The sequence below is a fragment of the Cadophora gregata genome (genome assembly GCF_030347475.1).
Source record: "Cadophora gregata isolate MNR1 chromosome Unknown scaffold_1, whole genome shotgun sequence".
NCBI classification, from domain to species: Eukaryota; Fungi; Ascomycota; class Leotiomycetes; order Helotiales; family Ploettnerulaceae; genus Cadophora; species Cadophora gregata.
Genome location: NW_026695924.1, coordinates 2,774,388 through 2,797,729, shown reverse-complemented (window position 1 = coordinate 2,797,729; position 23,342 = coordinate 2,774,388). Strand labels below are relative to the sequence as shown.

The 23,342-nt window shown below is 49.6% G+C and overlaps 5 protein-coding genes across 5 annotated transcripts; all 5 read left to right on the top strand.

Moving 5' to 3' along the window:
* Positions 1-706: 706 nt before the first annotated feature.
* On the top strand, positions 707-4,068 carry ONS95_000915 (uncharacterized protein; the record flags this gene model as incomplete). The annotated part of the gene is made up of 4 exons (XM_058494092.1): positions 707-1,156; positions 1,213-1,713; positions 1,763-3,768; positions 3,822-4,068. 4 exons carry the CDS (start codon positions 707-709, stop codon positions 4,066-4,068), a joined length of 3,204 nt encoding a protein of 1,067 aa, XP_058364295.1.
* Positions 4,069-4,649: 581 nt separating this feature from the next.
* CDC73_2 (accessory factor associated with RNA polymerase II) lies at positions 4,650-6,559 on the top strand (the record flags this gene model as incomplete). Its single annotated transcript, XM_058494091.1, has 4 exons — positions 4,650-5,441; positions 5,492-5,825; positions 5,884-5,930; positions 6,074-6,559. 4 exons carry the CDS (start codon positions 4,650-4,652, stop codon positions 6,557-6,559), a joined length of 1,659 nt encoding a protein of 552 aa, XP_058364294.1.
* Positions 6,560-7,893: 1,334 nt separating this feature from the next.
* CDC73_1 (accessory factor associated with RNA polymerase II) lies at positions 7,894-9,241 on the top strand (the record flags this gene model as incomplete). The annotated part of the gene is made up of 2 exons (XM_058494090.1): positions 7,894-8,511; positions 8,567-9,241. The coding sequence occupies 2 exons, from the start codon at positions 7,894-7,896 to the stop codon at positions 9,239-9,241; spliced, it is 1,293 nt and encodes a 430-aa protein (XP_058364293.1).
* A 7,498-nt stretch (positions 9,242-16,739) lies between these two features.
* Positions 16,740-19,055, top strand: ONS95_000912 (uncharacterized protein; the record flags this gene model as incomplete). Its single annotated transcript, XM_058494089.1, has 3 exons — positions 16,740-17,447; positions 17,504-18,871; positions 18,924-19,055. The coding sequence occupies 3 exons, from the start codon at positions 16,740-16,742 to the stop codon at positions 19,053-19,055; spliced, it is 2,208 nt and encodes a 735-aa protein (XP_058364292.1).
* A 1,062-nt stretch (positions 19,056-20,117) lies between these two features.
* ONS95_000911 (uncharacterized protein) lies at positions 20,118-20,688 on the top strand (the record flags this gene model as incomplete). The annotated part of the gene is made up of 2 exons (XM_058494088.1): positions 20,118-20,339; positions 20,392-20,688. 2 exons carry the CDS (start codon positions 20,118-20,120, stop codon positions 20,686-20,688), a joined length of 519 nt encoding a protein of 172 aa, XP_058364291.1.
* Positions 20,689-23,342: the final 2,654 nt, after the last annotated feature.

The window sequence follows — 23,342 nt, the reverse complement described above, 5'->3', positions numbered from 1 at the left end:
TGTAGTGTTGAACACCACCTGACTGAGCATCCAACATGGGCAAGCGGCTGCGAGCTGTCTTTTCGGTATTGTCCTACCATGACACAGACCGATGTAGATGGAGAGCTACGACCAAGAACAAATATGAATAAAACAACTCGCGCGTAGGTACTGTCAATGATACAAACCAAAAGGTTATGGAAATGCACCTATCTGGATACCCATTATGCTACTCTTCCGTACAAATCTTGCTTCTTAAGTACTGGCTCAGTCGGAACAAGACACTGGAACTGGAAGATGAGAGGACGGAGAGGGGGCGGGGCTGAGGGGCTGGTGCACGTGCCCCTCGCTTAGTTGGCTGACATTAAACTCATTGCCCCGCAGCTCAGAGGTCAACACTTGGGAATAATCTCAAAATCAATCCACGTACCTTTCTTCGTGTGACCAATCCACCGCGACTGCAGCAACAGTACAGGTAGATTTCAACCACAACAGTACGGAGAATTTCGAAGATTCAAGTCATCTTGGGCCCATTTGAGTCGCATCATAGGCGCTACGCAACGCCTAGATTTAAAACTCAACTACCCAGCCCATCCCAGGCAGTCAGCTTCTGCCTTCACACCCCACTTGCCACCAAGGTATCCTGCTGGCAGGTCGATATATTCTCTTCACACATACGCAACAAGCCACGGCACATCTCAAGGCCTTCTAATCTACACTATTTATAATGCCGCCAAAGAAGAAGTCGAATAAGAAGGGTGACGACTGGGAGTCGGAGTTGGGAGAACCAGCTGCCACAGCGCCGCCACAAGATAACGCCGACACACCTGCAGAAGCAGATGCTGAGGAGGAGTTCCCAGCAGGAGGCCTCATGGCCATGATGAGGAAAAGACAAAAAAAGAAGAAGGGGGCCCAGCAAGAGGACTCTTTCCAGGGAGAGGATGCGCCAATGGAGGAACCAGACCTGGCCGAGAAAGCGCCCGTTGAAGCTTCATTAGAAGACGAGTTCGCTCTTCCTGATAAGAAAGGGAAGGGGAAATCTGCATTGGATAAAGCAGCAAAAGCAGCAAGAGCAGATGACGACGACGACGAGAGGGGGGCTGATGGCAAGGTCCTAACCAAAGCTCAGAAGGAAAAGCTTAAAAAAGAGCGCGAAAAACAAAGAAAGAAGGAAAACGTACGTTTTTGTCCCGGTATACATATTTCTTGCAAGCTCTAACGATCTGACAACAGGCCGCTAAAAAGAAGACTCCTGCAACCAGTGCAAAAGCTCCTGAAAGTGTCAAGCCAATCCCAGATGTAAATGTCGATGAGCAAGGTCCTATAAAGACCCCTGGTGGTGGGGTAAAAGGGAAGAAACTTCCTGCTGCGTTAGCCAAGCTTCAGCAACAGCAAGAAGAATTGAAACGTCGTGAGGAGGAGAAAGCTAGAGCTCTGGCAGAGGAGAAAGCCCGGATCGAGGAGGAAGAGAGACGAGAAGCAGAAGAGGAGAAACGAAAAGAGGAGGCTAAGGCGCTGAAGAAACAAAAGGAGAAAGAGAGAATTGAGCAACAGAAGAAAGATGGCACTTATCTCACCAAGGCGCAGCGGGAGGAGAAGCTCAGAAACGAAATGAAGCTGAAGCAGATGATTGCTGCTGGTGTTAAAGTTGGCGGCCCCGAAGGTGGAGAAAAAAAGAAGGCTGTTTATGACAAAAAGAAGAAGGGTGGGCGGAAAAACCCTGAAGAAGCTAAGGTATGTTGTCTTTTCTGAGCTGACATGAACTGCCTCTAACGCCACAAAGCTAGAAGAAGAGAAGGCTCTTGCGGAAGCTGCTGAACGGGCACGCAAAGAAGCTGAACAAAAAATTGCAGAAGCTGCTGCAAAGGCTGAAAAGGAGGCTGCTGAAGCAGCTGCGGTCGCCGCAAAGAAGGGCGACCAAAGTGACCTGGATGATGATTGGGAGGTAGCGGCTGCAGAGAGTGAGGACGATATCAAAGACAGCTGGGATGCCGAATCCGATGTCGAGCGAGAGAAGGCTGTTGCTAAGAAAGCTGCTTCGGCAGGTTCTGGGTCAAAAGAACTGCCAGTCCGTGAGGCCAAGGCCGAGGAATCAGAGACTGAGTCGGACTCGGAATCAGATGAATCTTCTGAGGACGAGGAAGCTACAGCTGCTCAGCTTGCTGCTGCTCAGAAGAAGAAAGAGGCCGCCGAACGACGTGAGAAGGCGCACGAAGCAGCAATGGCTGCTAGGTCAAAGGACAATCTTCGCTCTCCCATATGCTGTATCCTCGGACACGTCGATACAGGCAAGACTAAGCTACTGGACAAGATTCGACAGACCAACGTTCAGGAGGGAGAGGCAGGAGGTATTACACAACAAATTGGTGCTACGTACTTCCCTGTTGAGGCCATACGACAAAAAACACAAGTTGTGAATCGAGACAACAGCTTTGATTTCAAGGTGCCTGGTCTTTTGGTCATCGACACACCAGGTCACGAGTCTTTCTCCAACCTGAGATCCCGAGGGTCGTCACTCTGTAACATCGCAATTTTGGTAGTCGACATCATGCATGGACTGGAGCCACAAACGCTGGAATCTATGAAGCTGTTGCGCGATCGAAAGACTCCTTTCATTGTTGCCCTCAACAAGATCGATCGTCTTTACGGTTGGAAAAAGGTCGACAATAACGGATTTCAGGAGAGTCTGGCTTTACAGAATAAAGGTGTTCAGAACGAATTCAACAAGCGGTTGACTGACACCAAGGTCGCTTTTGCCGAGCAAGGATTCAACTCCGAGTTATTTTACGAGAATAAATCCATGGCGAAGTTTGTTTCCCTGGTACCCACATCTGCACACACTGGTGAAGGCATCCCTGATATGCTCAAATTAATCCTCCAACTCACCCAAGAGAGAATGGTTGGCTCTTTGATGTATCTTTCCGAGGTACAGGCAACTGTCCTCGAAGTCAAGGCCATTGAAGGGTTTGGCATGACAATCGACGTCATTCTCTCCAACGGTATATTGCGAGAGGGTGATCGTATAGTTCTCTGCGGTGTAGAAGGAGCTATCACAACAAATATTCGCGCTCTCTTAACCCCGGCGCCCCTGAAGGAGTTGCGTCTCAAATCACAGTACGTCCACAACAAGGAAGTGAAAGCCGCTCTGGGAGTTAAGATCAGTGCACCTGGACTGGAGGGCGCAATTGCAGGATCGAGATTGATGGTCGTTGGTCCGGATGATGATGAATCTGATATCGAAGAAGAGGTGTTATCAGATCTGGGTGCGCTCTTCAAGCGTGTGGAAAAATCAGGTCGCGGTGTCACCGTCCAAGCATCCACTCTTGGCTCTCTCGAAGCACTGCTCGATTTCTTGAAGGTATCCAAAATACCTGTCGCCAACGTCGGTATTGGTCCGGTCTTTAAACGAGATGTCATGAATTGTGGAACCATGCTCGAGAAGAACAAGGAATACGCCGTTATGCTGTGCTTCGATGTGAAGATCGATAAGGAAGCACAGCTTTACGCGGATGAGCAAGGAATTAAGATTTTCACCGCCGATATTATTTACCACCTTTTCGATGCTTTTACGGCACACATGGCGCTTATCGCGGAGAAGAAAAAGGAAGAGTCCAAGCACGACGCCGTATTTCCGTGCGTTCTCAACACAGTAGCTGTGTTTAACAAGACTGGCCCTATCGTGGTGGGTGTGGATGTCGTCGACGGTAATCTTAGGATGCACACTCCAATCGCTGCGGTCAAGCAGAATGCTATCACCGGAATAAAGGAGATCGTTGGCATTGGTAGAGTGTAAGTTGTTGACGCATTCCAAGAAAAAGTAGACAGCTGTTAACATGCAGTAGTACCGGCATTGAGCGCGACCATAAGCAGATCCAGATATGCAAGAAAGGACAGCCATCTGTTGCCGTGAAGATCGAAATGTCTGGCCACCAGCCAACATATGGCCGACATTTAGAGGAGAAAGATACCTTGTACTCTCTCATTTCCAGAAAGAGTATCGACGTACTGAAGGAGTTCTACAGGACGGATGTATCAAATGAGGAGTGGCTGCTGATCAAGAAGCTGAAGCCATTATTTGATATTCCTTAAGTGCGATTCGGCCTGGCGGAGATGATTCTACGACGGGGACATTGTACACATAGCGAGATTTGATCAATTATCTGTTTATTGTTTCCTTTCTGCATCGCATGGCACAATAAAAGCTGTAGATAGACATCGTTTCGGTGGTCAGAAAGACAATTTCATACTCGTAGCCAGTCAAGCCTGCCCGAGCCTTTCATCACAGCAAGGCTGCCGGCGTATCTTGATCTTGACTGCAGAGCTTGAGCAGACAGTTCCTCGGGGCTGTATCGCATGTGCCTGGACCTATGAGCGGTCCTACCATGTTGAGCCTCTGTGCTCTTTCCTATACGGGCATGGCAAGTAGAGGTACCTTAAGTATGTGTATGAGTTGGCTGGGCAGATCTTGCCAATGGTCCAACTTTGCGAGCCCAGTGTGTTACGCTCGACTGGTGATATTTTTCATTCGATACCCATCACACAGGTTGCCTGAAATATCCTTATCACGCAATCCCTATACCCTATGAAAATACTCTCTTGCGCCTGGGTATTCCGACCCATATTTTGGATATCGTACTGGAGCGCCCATCGCGTTCAAAACACCAAACGTCATGAGAAACAACGACCTCGTTCCACCTCCAAGGACAACCCCCGTGGAAGCTAAGAATCGAGAGCTCGACCTCTCAGCATATTTCCTCGTAAGGCGAGCATCCACCGAGTCTGATGCAGTATCGCCCAAATTTGGGGGTTCTAGAGCTCCATCGTATCGAAAATCGCCAAAATCGCCAAAATCAAAGTCGCAGAAGTCAGGCTGCTCAAGTCATGGGCCTCGTACGAAGAGAAACTCCATCAGTTCGGCACAATCCATTATCGCAAAGAACCAAGCCATTCGAGACTGGAACGACAAGAGCATAGGGGTGACCAGCCCATCGTCTGCAGGCTGCTTATCGAGCCATTCCGTAGATCCACCTCGTCCACCAAGAGCAGGCTGTGAGTGGGTATGGTTCCCGGAAGGTTATTGGGCGGAGCGTGAGGTCACTCTTCCAAGGAAGGCCGGATCGCGACAGAAATGGTGGAGTCGGTCTCCTGAACGGAAGAGCAAGAGTTCGACGACGACACAGCCCAGCGAAAGAGCCCACCCTTCAACCGAGCTGCCAACAATCAAAATTGGGAGTCTAATGTCGAGAAAGTCGTCAACGACAAAGAGCCCAAAGGTCGAGCATTCGTCTTCGACGTCCCGGAAAAGTAGCGGTATTCGTATACAAAGCATCAGACACCAATTTAATGTTCAGTCGAAGAAACCCGTGCCGGCATATTATGGCATTCCTCCAGATGAGCACTTGGGCCTGTATTGCAGAGCGAAAAAAACAGTTCGGTCAAGGTTTATGCAAAAGGCAACTACTGTAAGTCACAAGATTGCTATACGACTTGCTCCAAGCTTAAGGAAATACAGGTTGATGACTCGGGTATCGTCGACGTGAACAGGATAACCTCGCGGACAACAATGCTACTGCAAGGGACTTCTCAATACCTGGACCGAGCAGAGCAAGAAAGCTGCCAAGCTTCAAAACCATGCCTGCCTCCAGAGGCTCCGCAAACGCCAGGTTCGTCCAGTCTCAGATCATTTCGGCGATTTGGTCTGGCACCATGGCACCGTAAAACCTCCCACGAGTCCATTCTGTCTGCTTCAAGTTCTGTCTTCAAGTTGCTACTTGGCAAAGCTCCTGCAGTAACACCGAATCCTGACTATCAATACGAAGGAACAGATGGGAAAACGTACCTAAAAGGTCAGTCGGATTCTGGAATCGGGTCAGACTTGCAGTGCTACTGACACATAGTACACAGTGGACATAGCAAGCCCCGATCCAATAGAGCCCACATTCCTCCCATCTGTGAGTATAACGGGTACATTCGTGTTGGTCAAGTAGATGATCCAGAGTGTATGATGAAGATGAAGTGTATCTCAACGAAATCCCATGCTGCAGCTCTTGCATGTAGATTACAGGCGTAAACTAACTACGACTCTGTATAATAGGAAGCAAAACGTGTCAACACACCACCAATGTTTCCTGGTACCCCAGACCTCCAGCCCCGTGGCTTTTTCTTTGATTTGAAACCGCGGGGAGAAGGCAGTATAAGTACAAGCCCAGTATCGAGCAGCAGCAACGCTGCAGCGAAGAACCGATCGAACGGTACCTCGCCAAGCATTGAGTGGTGGGAAGCCGACACTCAACATGCAAGCACGGGCAATAAATCGGCGCGCCTTCTCAACATAGAAATAGATGCACCTATGAACCAATCACCCCGGGCCTCTTTCGAGCTGAATCTACCAGAACACCTCCCAAATAGCCCTCTCTGCCCAAAAAACCCTATGAATGAGAGTGGAGGAACCGTTATATGTCCGTACCATGGGCGCAAGAGGAGAAACCACTTGATGAATATCAACCAGTCAGAGTTGGAGTCGCAGGACAGCAGCACCACTCCAAGTGGAAAAACCTCGACAAGGAACATCATTGGCTAGGTTTATGGAGCCAGGGACGATGGAACAGAGAGGAAGGAGGCGTCTAGCACAGAAGCGCGAAGCTCGAAGGGTGAAGGTTGAACGTCGAGGCATGAAGAATGGATAGAAGACATAGCAGGGCTGGGGTTGTTGACGCGAAAATCAGATAGTGCAGAGAAAGTGGCGGGAGTCGTTGACATCCATTGCAAACCGACAACCGGAATCAAAATCATCAGCTGATTGCGTCTTCAAACATGAAAGGGTTATGTTGTAGTGTGAGAGGAGTGATATGCTTTGTATGGAGAGAAGCGGGAACCCGGAATATCGATGTTGACGGGATGTTGTGAGTTCATTGCAGTGTCGCAAGCAGTTGTAGGTACGCAGCTGCCTGCCTAACTTACCTGTAGGTTAGATAGGTACCTACCTTAAAGGAAAAGGCAGTTGTAAATGAACCGTCCTGTTACAATTCTAGGACGTTTCTCTGAAAGAACAGCCCTTAACTGAGAAAACGTTCCTCGGATCGCCTCGGGACGGTTTCTTCGCTTAGGGGCAGCCGCCTAGATAATCCCTTACAGTAATCTGATTACTGCCCTGTAGCAACCCTTTCATACCTAGCTCACATGTTCCAACATGAACTTTTCCTGATACATCGATTGATGTTAGTATCGTACCGGTAGGGGAATTAGGTAATTTACAGAACAGACCAGTACAGTGCAGTACCTCCCACCTTACCTAGGTAGTAGGTCAAGAGGGCGGCCACAGATTTCCGAACCCTACCTAAGGTACCTTAGCATTTGTAGAAAGTTAAATATTTAGTTCTGTAAATAAACAGAATCGCCAGGTTTTGCAGTAGACTTCTTGATTGTGGCTTTATTCTATTTATATGATTAGAAGATCGTACCTAAATCATTTAACCAATTAGAAGTGAAATAAAGCTTAATGGAGCGGAGTTAGCTGAAATCAGCGAATCGTATCTGACGATATAGACCAAGTTATGAAGTCTCTAACTTACCTTAAGCAACAGAATAGCAACGGGCGTCCAACGGGCATCAAACCCCTCGACGGCTCGGAAATCTGTGGCCACTCTCTTTCCATTACTTAGGTAGTCGTAGGTACATTGAAATAATAGGTACCTACCAAGATACCTACTACCTTACCTTCGGTACACGAGGCACAGTCCCAAGTACCCTGGCACCCTACCAACTCGCCCACAGCCTCCAGCCTGGCTACCCTGGACTACTGTACAATTTCAGCCGCTTAACACATCGCAGCCTCACCTCACCACCTCACCTCACCTGCTGCCTCCAACAACCTTGCGCGTTTCGACAACAACTTTGTCGCACACAGTCGGCAACATGGCGACAACTGGTGGCGGAGGTCTGCATGACCCATTGCTGCTCTTGAAACAATCGATAGCGGCCGGCAGTCCTATCATACCGACAACCGCTGCGGATGCATCTTCTGCTTCTGCAGTTGATCTCAGCCTGGCCAAAGCTACATTCCTTCACTTCTCGTCGCCAGCCCAGGTCTCAATCGAACTCACGACACCCACACGTTTCTTCTCCTCCGAGAGACCCGTGGACCTCCGAAGCATCTTTTTTGCCTGGGAGAAACGGGAGACTGCGATCCCGGAGTACAATGGGGCGGCCCAGGAATTGAATGAGCAGCTCCGGGCTGGCGACGGTGCAGGAGGGGAGGTGCAGAATTTGGCTTTCGTTGAACGATTGGATTTGATTACTTGGCTGGAAGGCGCTTCCGAGGAATCTGAGTATATCAAGCCTCTGGCATCAGATACGTCAAGCGCAACATCATCAGCGCAAGTCGCTTCTGGGGTCAAAGGTGGTATTGTGCCAGTTACCAGTGGTAACCAGATCCGTCCAGGCAAGACCATTGATCCTCGACTGGCGGAAATCTACAATGGTGAAAGACGTACGGGAGACAGGAACAGTGTCCTTAGGGGCATCAAACCTACGGTACGTGTCTACCGTCACATGAAGTCATCTTTACCCAGAATCTGAATTTCAGTAGGATTTCTCGCACGTCCGCAAGCTGGCAGCACCCTTCAATGCAGGCAAGGCTGCACAGGCGGCAGCAGCAGCAGCGGCGGCAGCATCAGTGAATAATTCCATATTGGTACATAATCCAAAAGCCTCTGTCCGACGCCCGGATCCCATCATCCTGCTTTCACCATCTGCCTCCTCTCTCCTCCGGCTTTCAAACATCAAGGCTTTCCTCGAGAACGGAATATATGTCCCACCCGAGTCTGTCAGCGCATCGTCTAGCTCTTCTTCCACACTTCTGCATACCCAACGCTTGATCACCTCCATCGACGCGACTCGCCCGATTCGCTTTATTCTCGTGGATACACCGGAGCAATTCAAGCCGGAGTACTGGAGTCGGGTTGTGGCTGTCTTCACAACAGGCCAGGCCTGGCAGTTCAAGACCTATAAGTGGCAGCAGCCTACCGAGCTGTTCAAGCATACATTGGGTATTTATGTTGGGTGGAGAGGAGATAGCCCGCCAGATACAGTCAGAGGATGGGGAAGGGGCGTATTTTCTACTCAAGTTGACAAGTACAGCGCAGGTGCACCACCATCGAGTCGATGGCGAGACAGAGAAGTTGTGGAGAGTATTTGGAAGGGGATCGAGGATAACATGCGGCAGAAGGGGTGGAGGAGAGATTCCGGGCCCATGAATATCTAAGCAGACAGGGCTCGAGGAAAATCGTGCTAAGCGAAAGGCAATGGCGTATGGTGTTTTCAGACTTAGGTGCGAATTTGACGGATATTTGGAGATAAACATGGCCTGGCCACACAAAGGTCCAAATTTGATATCCAGGAACTCGGGCTTTCCGAAATGCCTGCAAAAACTTATGCCCGCTGACTTGTCTTGGAAGTAGTCAACGGTTCGGCTCCTAGGGCATTTACACCCGTTGTATACATGCATCGTTTCTGCGTGTTTGCGGCCAAGCGAACATGATCATACCTGAATCTCATGGAGCACAATGGAAGCACCTCTTGCTCAGGATTGCTGCTCTTAGATAATGACATGTTACCTCTACCTCCTTCGCCCTTCTCTCCATGTCACCTGGTCGGGCTAAGAAGGTGGCGATACCAGTACATGGATGGGGTGGTAACTGACCCCTAATTTCACATCACACTAGTTACGATCATGGAAACGTTCCTCCTGAGAACCTGAGATTTTGTGAGATTCTAGATACTCTTAACAGCCTACACATTTACTCCTCGTTGTTTAAAGGAACATCTGTTGGTGATAAAGGTTGTTCCATGTTTGTATTTGCCGAAGCTCTTTGGAATTCCCAGAATGATGATCAGGTGGGCATTATGATTCAGCCAAGTCTGTGACGCGGGGGTAGGAGTGCTGAGATGCTCCCCGACGCCAGATTATTCCAGAAGGCTAACGACTAACTGTTAAGGTTTCCCGTCCGTACCTCTCCTTTTCTTCCGAGTTTCGAATCGCAGTGAGACTTCTCGCGCCGTGACACTGAGGTCATCTTCAGTCTGTCAACTCTGTACAGACACATATCGGCGCAGTCAAGTCTAGACTATGTAAATCTGATCAACTCTACTGTATGTCTGCTTGCTTCACTAGATCTCCAGGCTCTCGGACAATGCCGGACATTCATCAGCACACCCGTAGCTTCTAGTTTTGTTTGGAGGCATGGGCCCAAAATTTGCTCTGAATAACGCCTGAAAATAAAGGAAGAGCCCCCAGTATTGCAAATGTTTCCTAGAACTTGAAGCCACAATCACAAAAGGTTTCGGCGAGACGATACACAACACAGCGTGACTGGAAGGTACCGGCGCACATTGGTAGCCACGCCCACCACCTCTTGGACTTAGTCTCGTGGGAGGGACGCCTGCGGATGGCGGTAGCTAAAGGGTGGAAGCGGGCTGAAATGCATGCTGAAGCCGATAACGATGTTTTGACTGTGACACTTGGCGCTGACTGCGGTGGCAAATTTTTACGCTGCCGGACGCACAACATCTTGATCCGAGGAAGACGTCAAATTTAGTGACAAAAAAGTAGCAGAGAAATGCTCGCAGTCAGTGAACTTGGTCATCTACAACGAGAAAACCAATAACTAGGCAAGTCTTGAGACATTGTACCGCTATTTTGTGTCCAATGCTGCTGACCTTGACGTCTAGACCTGGATGATGGTTGAGACTACCTTCAAACTCCAAGCGCGATGTCCGGGCCGGCGGTCAGAGGAAACCAACTAATGTACTGTAATAGCAACAGCAACGTGGCACTGGAACAATCGCATCTCGGGAGCGAGATTGAGTTTGTCTGATTTGCCCGAGTTGCCCTCAGCGGTGGACGAGTAGGGTAGGGTGGAGTTCGGCAAAGCAGAGAAAAGGAGGCTAAGGAGCTAAGGATGTCTCGATGAAAACTTCTGGAAACGCCTCGGAATGGCTGTGGAAGGAGCGAAGAAGAAAAGAAGGAAATGAAAAGGCTTGAGAGGTGGAGATGTGTGGATAAGCGGCGAATTTCTGGCGATCATACCGGGATGGTTCCTTGCCATTACTGTATTACTCGCAGCCAAGGACTGTCGTGGAGGGTTCAATGGGAAGAAAGGGGCAAATGACAGCCACGGTCGTTCGTAATCTACGAGAAGTGCAGCGCAGCGTCAACCTCAAGGGCCGCGACTAGATTCTGTCATCACCAGTCGGAGATGGTGGGTACTGTACAGTAATTTACGTGGAGGTGCGAGGCTAAGGGTGCAATTTGGTACCCTGTGTGGAACTACAGTAATGTGGACATCTACTCCGCCAGGATAACACACAACTTCCGGCCTTCTAGAAGGTTGATAGAACAATTCCAATATTCTTGGACGATGGAGACTCGTTAGCCCTTATCATTACCTGGTCTGGGCAGCCAAGAGTGACTTCTCAGCAAGGTGGACCAGTAAATTAGTCCGTGTTTGCTAATGTAGTCAGGACATTTGATAGCTGGGAGTTGAGGGTGGAATGTTGAAATGTTTCAGGACCCGTGAATCTTTCATTGGATGGAGATACTTGCACTCCACATCAAGATTCGCCCTGCTGCGTTCTGCTCCTGCTTCGTTTTGCAATGTAATTTACTAATCTAAATGATTTGACATGTACTATCATAGCTAGATACCTAGGAGGGAAAGGATTGCTGGTTATGAAATGAGGCCGAATTGAGGCAAAGTAAATTATTCTGGGATGCACCAGGGATGATACCCGTACATATTTTTTAGACACAGAGGTAAGTTATCTGAGGTTATGTACAGGGCGACAGTACTGTACTGTAGTAATTTAGTTTGCGTCGCTTCGTTTCAGCCCTAGGACGGGGACAAGCAATGCAAATAGAGCCATAGGTTCGCTGGCATGGGCCTCCTGGTTGCGGCACCACGGTCTGTCCGCCATGCGAGAATGCAATTGGAGTTAATCAGCGTTCCATTTCGACTGGATGTTCGGGACGCACCAGGTTTCGGAGATATGTGGTGGGAGGTGAAGATGCAGGTGAGATGAGGAGAGCAGAAGGAGAAGGAAGAGGTATGGCGAGGAAAAGGCATGCCCTCAATCCCACGCAATAAAAGGGTGGCTAGTAGGTAAGTTACCTACAGTGTACAGTGTACAGAGGTAGCTGGGTAGTCGAGGGAGCAGAGGAGGTAAGGTAAGGTAGGTATAGCTCGGGTAGGTAAATTTACTTCAGGTAGGTAATTTATCTCGATCCCTGGCTGCATCGTGACAAAGAAAATGACTAGAGGCTTCGCTGGCCAATGATAATCCTGACCTTCCATGTGGTCTGACAGAGAGAGCGCACCTCATGGCATTGCATGGGTCCTGGGTCCTGGGTCGTGGTTCCTGGCTGATGGCTGATGGCTGGTGGCCGATGGCTGATGGCTCCCCACTTCGAATCGCCCACAACGTGGCAAGTGGTCACATCGGAAACAAGGCTTCGCCGCCGCCTCAGCTGCCCTCTAAGTTACCCACTGGCCACTTCCCACGTCGGCTAAAGCTAAAGCTAAAGCTAAAGCTAAAGCTCTTTTAGTTCCCAGTTGTCGTGCGTGCTCAGTGCTGTGCTGTGCTTTGCAGTAGTGTTCTGTTCTGCTCTGCTCTGTTCTGTTCTGTATCGTGGGATGCCGGTGCTTTGTGCCGCCGCCCTTGCACACGTGGGATCGTTCTCCAACGATGCTTTATTTCCAACTCCAACTCTAATCCTCTCTTCTCTTCGCTTCCCTTCTCTTCTCTTCTCTTCTCACACCACAGGGTCTTTACTCGGTTGAGGCGTGTATTGTTGCAGTGAACGGTCTATTTTAGCAGTAGCAGCAGTCTCGCTAGCCCTTTCACACCGCAATTTCAACACCAGGCTTCTCGGCATTATTCTATGACGCGACGTGGCGGCATCGCCTGTCGCGACTCGCGAGTACCCTACTGCTTGCAAGCGGAGTACCAAAGTACGGATTATTAAGGCAGGTCAGCGAGGAGTCGAGGACAGGTGGCTGAGAGTTCGTTTGGTGGTGGAGTTAGCTACCTGACGGCAACGGTAACGGCAACGTATGGAAGCTGGCCGCCTCAACTGCGGAGCGGAAACATCCTCGGGCGCGCGCGAGTAATGCAAAAGTTAACATCTCGTTTAATGATTCGTGACGTGTGCTCACCGTGTTGTCCGTCCATGCCAGCGTCGCATGTGCTCACTTGCTACCTTAGTATAAGGTAAACTCACTTCTGGCATTGTCAGGATGAGTTCTCTTTAAAAGATCGAGCTTTTTCTTGCGCTTGACATCCTCCCCATCTTGGTACACTGGAGCTGCGTAAGACACGAATGACCTCAGATGAACGAGCCATATCATCTGAAGAAGAAAAGTGGTGTTTCAATCTGACCCTTCGGATATCGTAGAGGGGGGATTCTTTTAGAAGCGAGCGAGTATTTTCGCCCTCGTCCAAGTCCAAGGCCTCCAAGGGTACGCTTCGAGCACGGTAGCTTCCTGCACAGTATGACGTAAATCACAAATATGGCCCGCATTTCAATGTGTACGCGTTTGCGTGGCTCTCAGAGCTGCCAAGCAAAGACTGTCTTACAGATGAAAGCATCTGCAGCATACCACAGTTCCGCTGGATAGAGCTGTTCTCGCTGTTGTGAATTGACAGTTTTTCTGGAGCCCCTGTCAAGGGACAAGGATCACTAAGTATGCACCTACGGGTTTTTTCACACCAGAAACACAAACACAATCGATCCCTTGCCCGGTTGTGAGACATTTATGCCATTTCTCCTCAGCCCTGTCATCCAACGCTTCTAGAAGAAAAAGGATCGACATGTAGTTGAGCTTGATACTTTCCGAAGCTCAATACGGATGTGGATTTCAAGCTTCATCATTATCTTTACGAGTGTTCTGTGAATAGAGATGAGAGTCGGGAGTATTTCATGTTCTTTCCACCAAATTCGTCTGCTGGCTTGTGGCCATTCTTATTCTCTCTGTAATTTACAACAATGAGGCTTCTCGTTCCGCGCTAATGTCAGTTGACATGGCATGGATGCGGAGATTTGAAGAAAGGTATGGAACAGGGAGGATGAAAGGCTTTTTGTTTGTCTAGTCAAAGGACCAAGTGGTCTCACATATCTTTTGCGGTGGTCTCCAGTAGGTCGTTTGCACGAGACCATTCATCGAACAGGATGGTAATATACCTGTCACGGAGACGAAAGGTCCTCACTTCGGCGTGCCTCAACCGAGCTGTCGGAGTATACCTACAGTAGGTATGTTGTACGGCAGGAGAATGCGACTCAAGCTATGAGTGCAAATGCCTTGGGCGATGTAGGCAAAAAGTCCCCAGAAGTACCTGCACCACAGACCAACCTGTCACATACATATACGAGTTTGAGCTTGGGGCTGGTCGATCCAAAGCAATTCCCTTGGCTCCATGTTCTTTCGAACCGCACTTATACACCAAGACTGGAGTGCAAGAAAACCGCCCTCAGTTTGTCGCAGGGCTCGGAGCCAGCCACGAAGGCCAATAGTGAGAATCAATAGATAAGACCTGTGTTGAAGTGAGCTTCAAGGGAGCTTCGTGGGGACTTCACGACAAGAGGCGATGCGCACCCTACCACACTAGGAGATGTCGGTAGTTCCTGAGATGTCAAGAAACCTGTTGCGTAGAAGGTTCGAGGGCAGTGCTACAGTATGTCAATTTTATCCTCCCGAAGCTTGAGGCCGTCCCGTCCTTTCTCTCCGACGTAAATTCACCAGCCCCTGCATAAATACATGCATGCATGGCCCCCTTCCTTTCATTCATTTATTCATCACGTCCACGTCGACCCATATCCAGGTCCTTGTCCAAATCCAAGTTCATGCCCATGCCATGCCACGCACACGCGCACGCGCACGCTCACGCTCTCGCACAACCTCACGCACTGGGTAGTGGGCTGTTGTCCGGTAGGCTAAATCGTGGGTGGCAGCGTGGCATTTCTGACTTGGCATGCAGATAGAAGGTCCTCCGAACAATTCCATTCGAGAAATCCAAACGTCAGGGGCCTGGGCGTATTGAAGCGGACGAAGAGACCGCAGGGGTGTAGCAAATAGCAAGACATGAGTGGATCGGTTAGAGATAGGGTCCACGGTGGCGCGACCTGCAAGTTACGGGGGTATTCCCTGCTGCCACGAGCACGCTCGATCTGCATAATCGCCCTGCCCCCCTGCCTTGTCCATGTCCAGGTCCGTCCTGCGTTGGAGGACGGAGAGGAGAGGAGAGGAGAGGAGAGGAGAGGAGAGGAGAGGAGAGGAGAGGAGAGGAGAGGAGAGGAGAGGAGAGGAGAGGACGGGAGAGGAGAGGAGTGGAGAGGAGTGGAGAGGGGACCAGAGGAGAGGAGCGCACGACAAGTTTATTATTTCTTGTACCTAAAGTACAGCACTGTAGGGCGGCGAGCCAGCAGCCAAAGGCAGGCAGGGACGTGATGTACTCCGGACAGTACTGTAGGTAGGGGCCATCCGAGCCAGAGCAGGGCATGTCCATTAAGGGGAGGGGAAGGGAGGGGAAGGGAGGGGAAGGGAGGGGGCGCCTGGCAGGGACGAGAGAGAGAAGACACTCGCTCATTCACTGGTGCAGGAGCTGGTTCTGGTGCCGGTGCCGGTGCTTGTGCTTGCTTGTGCTTGTGCTCGTGCTCGTGCTGTTGCTCACACTACCTTATGCGGGCTCTGCGCGGCGGCCGGCCGAAAGCAGCTCCCCGTCGCTCTGGACGACATCGCAGGACACTTGATGATATCTTTCTATCCTGTCCTGTGCCTGCGAGTGGTAAAGTCGAGCTGAATGCCTGCCGACCATCCCCTCCAGTTCCAATCCCCCTTTTCCCCTCTGCTTCTCCTTCTCGCATCCAGTTTGCCTCCAGACTGCACTGGTGGTGGACCTACCTCCTTTACCCTAAACTTCCATAAATCTCCTTCCACGCCAGACTAGCACGCCGCTCGCTCGCTCGCACTCCGGCCTGAACCTATGAGCCTCCTCTCCCTTCTCCTCTCCTCTCGTCTGCCTTCTATTCCCTGCCGATTGCACCTGTATTAGTCACCTCTATCCACCCACCCACTCCAGGACATCAAGACAAGCATTGCCTCTTTCTCAGCTGCAATAATAATTGCTCCATTCCATTCCCGCGCCTGCAGGGAGGAGACAGTAGCAGGAGACAGGATTCGCACCAGACACAACAGAATACTTCGACCACAGGAGAGCAAAGTAAAATTTGCCTACAGTGCATGCCCTGCCTGCCCTGCCCTGCCCTGCCCTGCCCTACCCGGCCTTGCCCGGCCCTGCCATGCTCCATACCTACTCTACTTTACTACTGTACCTAAATCACGTCTGGCCCGACCTGGTGGATACTTCTACTTCAACTTCAACTTCAACCCCCCCCGTCTCCATCCTCGTCCTCGTCCCCGTCCCCGTCTCGTCTCGTCTCGTCTCGACGTCGTCCTTGTCCTTCGATCCTACGCTTACCCTCCTTCCCCCTACAGTACGGTCCTCCTCAGAGTCTCAGACAGACTCTTCCCGTTAGGCCCACCATCCATGTGCATCATTCTCCACGCTAAACGCTAGGTAGGATCTTCACTTGCTTGCTTTACTTTGCTCTGCTTTTGGTGCTCTGCTACTGCTTGGCGTCCTTCCTCGTAAAACATCCTTTCACCCCAACCAACCTACGCTTCCACCTCCTTGTCCCAGGACCTTAGATGGCCGCCATCTCTCAGTCCACACAACCTACCACTACTCCTCACTCGCTTCCTCAAGCATCCGCCGACCACCTAACATCTCTCAAGCGCCCCTCCTCGTCTTCATCTAAGGACTCTGCAGCCGTCCAATCCACTCATTCGATCGCAGATCCAGCTACATCCCCTCCTGCTACAGCAGTACTCCTCAACACCCCCAATCGCCTGAGCACCTTCAGCAAGAATCGCCAGTCGACGCTCTCCCCCGTGTCGTCCAAACAGAATCGCGGTGGGCTGTTCTCGTTGGCAGCATTGGCTCTAGACAAGACCTCGAGTGCCATTGCAAGCTTCTCCGAACCGTCGATCCGAAATCGAGCTTCGACCGGAAGTCTATATCGTACCGCACAGAATTCTCCTACACGCGAACCGAACAATAGCAGCACATCTGCGCACACAGCTACGCGGCACAATAGCACCAGGGACAATAGCAACCCGTCAACGAGCCACCACGATATTTCTACCCCGACCGCATTTCACAACAGATCAGAAACGTTGAATACAGTCACAACTCGAAAGTCTTTGCTTGAGACTAATCCCCCTTCTCAGGCGTATTCAAATACAGCCTCTGATACCCCTGCTCCCATCGTTCTACCACAATCAAACTTCAACAAGATGCACCAAACTTCCTCGCGCTTGTTGCGCATGACGTCTGATGACAGACCGTTTACAAGAGTAAGGGAGATCAGATACAGGCTGTTTATGGGGCGCAGGTGCTAATTTGCGTGTAGGATTTCAAGGACCTTTTTGCAACTCTAGTTGTCAGCCTTCCACTTGCTCCTCATCGCGTACGTCTAACGCGAGTTGAACACTCGTTCTTGTCAGAAGAAGCAATAAACAACCTGGGATCCCTCAAGTTCTCCCAGTCAAACCGCATGCCAGATCCTAAAGATCCCTCCCGAATCGTCACGACCACGACTACGACTACATTTTCTATGGCCCGTGAGATGGCACGTTCTGTATGCCAAAGATTTTTGGATGCAAGATTCATCGAGTCTGCGGATGGCAAGCAAGCAAAGGAATTTACAATGAAAAGTTCGGTCTGGCAGTTAACCCCCAAAGGCATTCATGTCTTGGAGAGATTCTGTGCGAAGAATGGAATTCAGCAGAAGCATGTCACCGAACTCGTGAACTCTTCTAGGAACACAATGCAACTAGTTATTCTTGAGCGAGACTCGACGACAGATAAACTCTCTTCCGACCGTAGTACGATCGAAGTCATTTTTCGAAGATTTGTCGGTCAAAATGGTCCAAACATTAAGAGCAGCACTAGCTCTGCTGATTCAGACTCGCTCAGTGAGTACAAGGATGGAATTGCAGGCGTGAGAATGGCCAACGAGCGCAAAATTGGGTCGCCTCCACGGACCATGTATCAAACATTCACTGGAAAGGCTGCTACAGACTGGCTGATGGATTGTTGCACAACTGTGGACCGTAGAGAAACAGCCGAAATTGCGACTCTCTTTCTGGAACAGGAGTTGATTTGGTGTGTTCAGCAGGATAGAGCTTATCTGGCTCAATTCTCGCCACAGGAAAGAGACAAGTCGGCAATTTTTCAGCCAACGAAGCATGGAATTTACCAGATGACACAAAAGGGGAAGGACGTCGTCAATATGACATCTCGGGAGCGCACTTCTGAGGGCGGAGAAGGCTTGAACACAGCCGCGAGAGCTGGTGTATCTCGGGACTCTAATACTCAGAAGCTTGATAAGATATTGAACGACCCCTCGCTCCGCTTACTCTTCCGAGAGAACCTGCGGGACACCCATTGTGAGGAGAATCTCTCATTCTACCTTGACGTTGACGAATTCCTTAAGTCGTGCAAAATCGCGATCAAGTCCAATTCTCCATCGAGAGGCAGTTCGGGAGGCAACCTAGACTCTGTCAAGGAGACCATGGCCTCTGCATATGGCATCTACAATGCATTTCTGGCCCCTGGTTCCCCTTGCGAGCTCAACATCGACCACCTCTTGCGAAACCAGTTGGCAACCAGAATGACCAAGGCAGTAGGACAGGACTCTGCGATGATCGAAAGTCTGAAGGAAGTCACCAAACTTTTCGAAGAAGCACAGTTATCTGTTTTCAAGCTGATGGCTAGCGTGCGTGCTCCTTGATTTCCCGTCCTCTACCTGCCTGCTAACCGATACATAGGACTCCGTTCCCAAGTTCATGAAGAGCTCGAAGTACGAGCAGACGCTCAAGACTTACGACTTCGATTCCATCGCCCCCCGCAACAATGCCTCCGGGGCACCCGAACGTAGCATGAGCAGATCAAATCGGTAAAGCCCAGAACGGCCATAATCCTCACTTTTACAAAAGTTTTTCTTGTCTATTCACGGGCAGCCAAGATTGTCAATTCCCTCTATTGGAAGACTCCTCGATCGGTATCATATCATGGCCATAACGACTTTGTTTAGCGATTGCATAGATTCCCCATGCCTTTATTACCACACCGCCAAGGAGCGACTTCTTTAATGACTTCCAAGGCGGAACACTCTGGATACACTTGCATCTGGAGGTCTCACTGGATACTCTATCCTGGCTTTGTACATGCATTTTCGGCGTTCTGGATTTCGAAAGGGTTCGGCATTAGACAGAGACCCCCATTCATTTACACGATTGTTTTGACCTCTCGTGATAAAGATGCCGGATTGTCAATGGAGGAGCATAGAGAGGGTCAATGACCCGTTGGAGGCTGGGAGCATGCAATTGGTGCCTCAAGTACCTACTCTTGTTTGTACTTAAATTCATCGGCGCAAGATCGCATTATCGAATGAAACCACGCATGCAACCAAAGCCGCGTCGTCGGCGCGTCATATGGACATCGTCATCAAGTCTGAGAAGTCTGAGAAGTCTAGACTGCTGCTTCATTCCTTTTAGCGGGTTGTAATTTCGATATGTGCGTGTTTCGGCCCTGTGACGGCTTTGCTGGCGTTCACATTCCGTAGACTAACAACAACAACCATAAAGACAAGCTTAAAGTAAGATTAGATCGCTGAGGAACGCGCCACAGATCATTCCTTTCCGAGATTGGCTGGTGTCTGTGATTGGCTGCTGGCTGGTAGGACAAGTCACAAAAGCCGGCTACTGGCATTGGTGTTTGTGGCTAGCACACTTAGATGAACTTGACCAAACGCCTATCGAGCAGTGATCCGGATCCGAGATGAGAGCAGCAAAGGAATGAGGACTCCTAATCCATTCTTTAAAATCAGTACTTCCCCCACCCTCCTCTTTTTCTTTCGTGTTCGTCTCATACTCTTGTCTACTGCCACCGGTCACTCTTTTTTCCCAGGTCAATTTTGACTACCACGCTCTCTTTATCCTTACATTTCCTCATCCACCATCATGAAGTACGCAGCAGCTATTTTGGCTCTTGCCACTGGTTCTATCGCCGCCTCCTACGGCGAGTACTATCCGAGAAACGGCACTGTCTATGAGACAATCACCACCACAGCAATCACTACCTACTGTCCATACCCGACCGAGATTGTGCACAACTCCAAGACGTACACCGTCACCAAAGCTACCACTTTGACCATTACCGACTGCCCTTGCACAGTCACCAAAGTCAGTCTCCTTTGTCCTTCTCTTCCACCCCAACATACTCACATTACTCTAGGCCGTCTTATATCCAACAGCCTCGACTGTCCTGTACACATCTTGCCCACCTGGAGCTTCGTCTAGATCACAAGCTCCTTACCCAGAGCCACCCAAGCCAGCTCCACCGACCTACAGCAACCCATTGACCGTGGTCTATCCAACTCCCACCGAGAAGAAGTCGGAGGGCGTTCCCGTCCCCACTGCTTCCTACACACCAACTATGCCCACATACCCAGCAGAATTTACCGGCGCTGCTTCCGCCAATAAGATAAGCTTTATTGTCGGTGCAGCAGCCCTCGCTGCTTTGGCTCTGTGAAGGACTTTCATCCTCCGTGAGGACTTGGGCTGGAAGCAATGGATAAAGAGATGATTTCCATGCCTAGTTCCATTCGCAGTGTAGATGGAGACTTTGCGTATCCAATCTGGCGAACCTTTTTGGTACATTGAATCCGAATGATGTGTTTAGTTTGTGCCATCGATGGTATTATTATGAGCGGGGCACGTTTCTTGTCGTTGTATATAGCCACTCGGATCTAGTTATAGGCCGGCTTGTTTCTTTCTGTATATGGATGCCGAGGATTGCTAATAAAGCCTGGATGCCAAAGACCAATTGAAGAGCTTCTCCCCGCCGCCACTTACGGCTCAATCACTGTTGGATTCCATGCTGGTGATTCTTATTCAAAGCTTAATAATCGTTTTGCATTGGCAATGGCGTTACCAGATTGCATTATTGTCCGAGATGCCTTGAGATGTTTGGTGAGTCTAACACAAAGCTCCTTTGGGCAACAGCACCAATATATCTATGGCTGGCACCCCCGTGGCACAAGATTGAGGATATATTGAGGGCGTACGTGAATCAATAATGGTTCCTTCGCCCATGGGATGATCAAAGGTAAAGACAATCCATTCAACTCAATGATTCGTCAGTCGACAACTCATGAGCGTGGGCAACAAATAAAAAGTACTCCACACTCTCATCCAGAGTTTCAGGTTCGCAATAAACCTGTCTCGGCCTTAGTTCTGGACACGAAGATCGCCCTGATGATAAAGCAGATGGACCGACATCATGGGATCCAGTTCTGCAGCTTCTCATCATTCACCTTACAGCTGGTAAGTATAAGCTGCGGCTTTGAGACAGGGTGAGCTTCCCGAGACTTAATGATTCCCTTGGTTGTAGTAGTGAGGCTGAGACTTGTTCGTATTGGCACTGATTGGAATAAAGTGCAATTGTGCTGGAGCTGATACTATTCTTGGCTTCGTGCTACCAAATCGAAGGCTTCTTGAGGTTGTCACTTTCTTTAAGAGCATCGTAGATAAGTAATGAGAACATCTTGTCTATAGCTCTGATCCGATAATTGGTTTTCGTATCATTATAGACATCAGCCCCGGATTATAATTAAGATTGCTCGCCTTATCGGTCAGCTGGCACTTAGCCCTGCATAATTCACAATTACTGTTAACAATGTTGGCGGTGTGAGCACTTCGCCCGAATCGGGTTTTCCTTGATGCGAGAGAAGAACGTGGCATTTGTCTAGTCGAAGCATGGTTTGATTGCGAGTGTCTCCTTGGGTCCAATCTAGATTGAAGACCGAGGGACTCCCAGTGGAAACACACCCTATCTCAAACTCAACGATCAAGCGATCAAAAGTGACTCGAGAAATTCCGGGTATGCCGCTTTCCTTTCGCAATATCACCGATCGTGGTCACTTTCTTGAAGGTCATGGCAATTTGCGGAGGTAGTAGTAGCAGCAACTTGGGGGCAGGCCGATAAGAATAACAGCTTTTGGTATAGGGGCGAGCATCTTCCAGGTACCTATAAACATCCAATCACACTGACATTACTGAGAACAGGTAGCACATGTCTTCATGTTATCGCAACAACCATTACTGTACAGATGGCCCAGCTCCACAACCAGATTGTACACCACATGAGACCATCAGTAAGAGTTACAGATTTTGCGAATCCGGGGTGAATGGGCCCAGAATGGTGTCTAAAACGTTGGTGTATTAGTATAGCAAAGTTGTCTATAGAAACGACTCTGCCTGGTTTGACTTACGTAGTAATTGCTGGAAGTCTCCTAGCTCATTTTCTAGCAGCAGAACCAAACGGCTTCTAGAGTTTTAAAGTTCAAGAAAGGTTTCTGTGATCTTCTAGCACATGTGTTTGAACACATTCGCCATATGGTAGATAATGATGGTATGATGCAACGCGAGAGGGAGATGGTTACTACGCGAGTGAGGCACAGTGGGATCGGACTTGGCAAACAATGTTGACGTTCGACAAGCGAACCCTTTTTCTTAGTCCAGAAGCGAAAGTGCATGGGCACAATACACCACACCATCTTGAGCGATCTTTAAACTTTCTCACATGAAATGCCTATCTTCCTTCACTTGACGCACATGCTTCTACTTTCTCGTACTTGAAAGTGCCAATAGCCATAGCCATATAACTCGTTCCCCGAAACAAACCAATGATGATGTCTTGACTGCGAAGAACTTCAAAACATCGATAACCGCGAGACTTGACCTGAGTAATTTCAAAGTCGAAAAGCAACGTCTCCGGAAGAAGATCGCGAGGATGGTTCTAGAGATTAAGCGTCGTCAGCGGCAGCGCCCAAAGCCATAATCTGCCCTGAAAAGAGAAAGCACCACACCGTTCCCGTAACGTACCTACGAAGTCTTTGAAGCATCCTTGATCTTCTTGGCTCCGAACTAACAGCACTCTCGCTTGAGACATGAATATAGCACGTATTGTATTGCTTGCCCCCGGGAAATGATACTTTCAGATTCGGCCTCCTCAGAACAATGAGCCAGATGTTGTAAAGCCAGATATTGAACATGGACAGACGGCGAACTCGGAATGAAGACTAGCTTCATGAATAAGATGTAACAGCTCACTTACGATGGTGCGTGGGGAACAGAGTACAGTTTCTTTCCAACGTCTTTCCTGGTTACTGAGGCCCATCATCA